The sequence below is a fragment of the Olea europaea genome, unplaced genomic scaffold, assembly GCF_002742605.1.
Source record: "Olea europaea var. sylvestris unplaced genomic scaffold, O_europaea_v1 scaffold374, whole genome shotgun sequence".
Taxonomy (NCBI): domain Eukaryota; kingdom Viridiplantae; phylum Streptophyta; class Magnoliopsida; order Lamiales; family Oleaceae; genus Olea; species Olea europaea.
Window position 1 is genome coordinate 384,653 of NW_019256747.1, and position 4,801 is coordinate 389,453.

A 4,801-nucleotide genomic window follows, 5' to 3' on the forward strand; every position below is an offset into this window, starting at 1 on the left:
GGCTGGGGACAGACAGGGCCAATCCATCCAGCTGCCAGCATAACTCAAATTATTCAGGCACCAAAGCTGAACCACGTGGCGGCAATTGATGCAGGACACTTGTGGGTGATGAATTGGATGTTGATGATCTTAGTGCCTCAGCAAGGGGTCCGCCCATTGGAGCCACCTGATTAGTCCCCCATGGTGCAGCCCAATTCAATTGAAGCCTATCCCTCGGGCCATTAATAACCTGCGGTCCAGAGTCATCTCCATCGTATCCAGTACTGAGTTTCAATGAGAAATCTGATGACGGGTTTCCCGTCTCCATTGAAATCGACAAGTTGGTGGCTGAAGCCGCAGAGCTGGTGGCATTATCAGTTTCTTGAAGTGATCTAGGCCAATCATCAAAGAAACGACGAAGGGTTCGGCCACCAGGTTCAACGTTGTCTTGGGCTTCAAATGGACCCTTTGTCTCAATTATGGATTCTGAAGGCCTGCAGTTATCATTGACCCACATTAGGCAAAGATATTTTCTGGATGAATTGAATTCATTTAGGGGACCTCAATCCAGCAAAGACAAAAGAGTACTGGGCAATGCTTTTTGAGAATATTGAACCATTTTGATGGCAAAGATTATTGAATTGAATTTTCCATTCAAATTCTTCCTTTTAGGAAACAAGACTCCCCCTAACCCCACAAATTAAGTTTAAAAAATCCAAAATGAAATACAAAATTTTGGCCTTAGTTGTTATCAATAAACTAATTTAACAATTAGTTCTTGATTGCAAGATTCTTATTTGAATTGATTAATCTCAAGTCCTATTTCAGACACATAAAGAATTAGTTTAACCACTAGTTTATTTCTTTTAATTATAGATTAAAAGCAATTCATTAGCAGAAGACAGCTTATATACCTTTGATTAAAGTGAAGAAGATCCATGGAAGGCGAAGGCCCGGAAAGAGAAAAAGGCACGGTGCCGCCACCACCTGTTGCTGCCCTAGCAACGGCGTTAGTGGTCTTGAGGACTTCTAGACAACCATTGCTGCCTGCTTTGCCGCTGTAAGGAGTAGTGGTGGACGTGGGGATTTCCACAGGCTTTCTTGAACGGTTGCGGCCTCGGTGGACGTGGCGCTCGCAATACTTCTGCCCGGCAACTACATCCCTCGAGCACCGCCATTTCTTGCCGTCAGTCCTCCTGCATCGGCCCGGCTCCCGATCCATGGCCCATTTCCCCCAGTACCCTGATTGCAGCACTGATCCAACATAGATATACATAGTTTAGCACAGTATAGCAAATGAAGTCTTTCTGGCAATGCTTCTTAATTATTCCAATCTTAACAATTCCAAGCTGCATAAATGTTTTATATGCAAATTCGCATATTCCAAGGACTAGAGGCAAAGCAAAGTTCTTGAAAAACTCGATTCGTTTTTATCAAGTAACTTGCTTAATACTAGTAAATGCCCTAAAGATTAGTGTGATCTCAGTTCACCATCATTGAGGGAGCTAAATTGAACAAAAATTTGCCCTGAAAAAGATGAGAGTAATCCCCACCAAACATGGGTAAAGCTTTTTTACTGCTATCTAGTACTAGTGCAGATAAAGAGAGAATAAGCTGGAGTGAGAAAAGCACTAAAAACTTACAACCTGGCTGATAATGGGAATAGTAATGATGATGAGACTGGTAATATGGAGGAGAAGAAGAGTTGATGAGGCTTTTGTTGACATGATGGAGTAGCTCAGACGGAACGGCAGCACCAGCTATCATATGTTTGAAGATCACTGCCTGCAGTTCAAGTTCTTGCCACTGGGCCAAGCTGAAGTAACTTCCCATCCCTGACAATGATATCCCACAAGGAAGGGGGGAAAAAAAAAAGAACCTTGTAAGCTACAAAAAACTAAACTTTCCATAGCAGGAAGTAAAGTTTCTGAAGACACTGTCATACACACACACGGATGAGAGAGAGAATAATATACAGGGAGGTTTGTTGGCAGAGGGTGTTGTTGAATCTGAAGAGTAGATGCCGGTAGGATTAGGTACAAGTAACGAGACAGCAGTACCAGGTCCAGGCGGTTGCTGAGGATGGGAGTTAAGAAGAAGTCTTGGTAGTTTCGTAGAAGATGTTTGTTGTCGTTCTTCTTCTTCTAACTCATGCTGCTGATCTTTCCATTGCTTCAGATTGAAGTCCATGGAAAAGCCGCTAGAGAGAGAGAGAGAGAGAGAGAGGGGTTGTTTGGTTTGGAAAAGTGTGGACCCTATATATGGCGCATTCAATTTCAATTGCAAGTAGATACAAAACAGTTGAGAGAAAAGAAACTTAAAAATAAAAGAGTTAAAGCAAAGAGAGGTAATGCCTGCAGACTGTCTGTCAGTCTGTCTGTCTATCCCGCTTTGGAAACAGAATCAAAGGTAGCAGCTGCCTTGGGCCCTTGACTCATAAGTAGGCGTAGGACTTCCTTCATGGAGAAGATAAAAGACACGCATATTATATAAATTCTTTAATTCTCGTATCCATTTTTAATCATATATTTATATGAAATATTTTACGTATAAATTTATTTTTTTAAATTTTTTTGACCTTTTAACCGTATATTCTTCAAAAAATCATTATTTCTAACATCATTTTTTTTTATAAATAATGGCTATCAAACTGGGGTTCATGTTTGGCCTTTCTTTTTCAATTTTTTTCTTTTTTATTTTTAACCAGATAATTTTTCATAAAATAATATTACATTTAAATAAAAAAATCTTTCTTTTTTAACCACATATTCTCTGAAAAAAATACTATTTCGAATATTAAAAATTTAAAAAAAGGGGGGAGCAAAGGTTTATGCATTTTCACTATAAGCCCATGTTTGAGAACCAATAAACCCTTGTTTGACAATTATTATTTAAAAAATAAAATTTTGAATAGTGATTTTTACAAGGATATGTGATTAAAAAGTAGAAAAAATTTAAATTTACGTGCAAAATATTTTATTGTGTAAATGTGTAGTTAAAATTGAGTATATTAAAAAAAGAGTTTAAAAATAATGATTGTCAAATGGGTAATTAGCATAAACTTCCTTATTGTGTGAAATGTCCATACCTTTCATTTTTTAGTAATTTTACTCTTACCTTCATATTTTATTGCGGAAATCATCAAATTTCTCGTGTAAAATGACAAATATATCCGTGTAAAATGACAAATATACCCTTTATTAAATAAAAAATAAAAAAGAAAAGAAAAGTTAATTAATAAATTGTAATCATACTCCCAAATTTTTAAAAAAAAATGCAAATGAGTTTAAATAAATTATTAAAAGAGGAATTAGCACAAAACATCCACACCTTTTAAAATGTCTCTAACTTTCATTTTTTGACATTTTCATCTCTATTTCATATTTTATTGCCAAAATCATTATTTTCATCTATTTTCTCAATTAAAAACTGTAAAATGACAAGTATAAACTCCTCTTTAAACAAACAAAAATAAAAATAAAGAAAAAATTGCAACCGTATTTCCAAAATTTTCAAAAAGTACAAATAAATTCAAAATAAATAATTCAAAAAATTCAAAAAAGTACAAATAAATTCAAAATAAATAATTAAAAAAAGTGATTTTTGTTTTTTTAATTATTCATTTGAAAATTATTTGTATTTTTTAAAAAAAATTTGGGAGCTTTTATCATTATTTGTATTATTTAAAGATGAGGGTATATTTATCATTTTATAGCTATTATTTGTATTATTTAAAGATGATGTATATTTATCATTTTATAGCTTTTAATTGAGAAAATTGATAAAAATAATAATTTTTACAATGAAATATAAAAATAAGTGTGAAAATGTCAAAAAAAATGAAATGTATGTTTTGCACAATAAAAATAAAAGGTGGGGACGTTTATGCTAATTACCCTTTTAATAATTTATGTGGACTCATTTGCACTTTTTCAAAAAGTATGAGAGTATAATTGCAATTTATTCTTTAACTTTTCTTTTATTTTTTGTGATTTTATTTAAATAAGGGGTATATTTGTCATTTTACATGAGAAATTTGATGAAAATGATGATTTCCGCAATAAATTGTGAATGTAAAGGTAAAAGTGTCAAAAAATGAAATGTGGAAACATTTTGCACAATAATATTAAAAGGTAAGGACATTTTGTGATAATTACCCGTTGTCAAATAGGGGCTAATAAGAGTTTTTTTTTTTTTTTGAAAAATTAATTCTTAAATAGTAATTTTTTGAAGAATGTGCTGTTAAAAAGTAGTAAATTTTTTTTTTAGTTTATGTATAAAATATTTTATTATAAATTACGTGGTCAAAAATAAGTCTTAGAACAAAAAGAGTTTGTTCTAATGGGGCAAATCAAAAAATTGAAAATGTAAATCCCACTTCAGCAAAAGTCAGTCTTTTCTAATAATGGTTATCAAATAGGGCTAAAAGGAGTTTTTTCGAGGAAATAAATTATTGAATAGTGATTTTTAGAGAATGTATTGTTAAAAAGTAGTAAATTTTTTTGAATTTACATGTAAAATATTTTATTGTGAAGATGTTTGGTTAAAATAAGTTTGATAACAAAAACAGTTTGTTCTAATGATCGTTAAACGGGGCAAATCAAAAAAATTGAAAATGTAAATCCCACTTTAGCAAAAGTCCGTCTCTTCTAAATTATAATATCATATAAATTTAGAGCCACATTTTGAAGAAAAAAGTATTTTTAAATAATGATTTTTTTTTAATATGTGTTTAAAAAGAAGAAAAATGTTTTCAATTTACATGTAAAATTATTATTGAAAAATGTATAGTTGAAAATAAATTTTAAATAATGAGGATCAA

At 32.3% G+C, this 4,801-nt stretch overlaps 1 protein-coding gene across 2 annotated transcripts; it reads right to left on the reverse strand.

The window, feature by feature from the left end:
- Positions 1 to 6: 6 nt before the first annotated feature.
- LOC111386851 (growth-regulating factor 3-like) lies at positions 7 to 2,231 on the reverse strand. 2 transcript variants are annotated; one of them, XM_023011336.1, is made up of 4 exons: positions 1,956 to 2,231; positions 1,626 to 1,814; positions 894 to 1,233; positions 7 to 473 (listed from the first exon to the last, which is right to left on the reverse strand). In XM_023011336.1, the coding sequence occupies exons 1-4, from the start codon at positions 2,167 to 2,169 to the stop codon at positions 50 to 52; spliced, it is 1,167 nt and encodes a 388-aa protein (XP_022867104.1). In that variant the 5' UTR covers positions 2,170 to 2,231; the 3' UTR covers positions 7 to 49. The 2 variants fall into 2 exon arrangements, with proteins under 2 accessions (XP_022867104.1, XP_022867103.1); XM_023011335.1 differs by having other exon boundaries at positions 1,623 to 1,814.
- Positions 2,232 to 4,801: the final 2,570 nt, after the last annotated feature.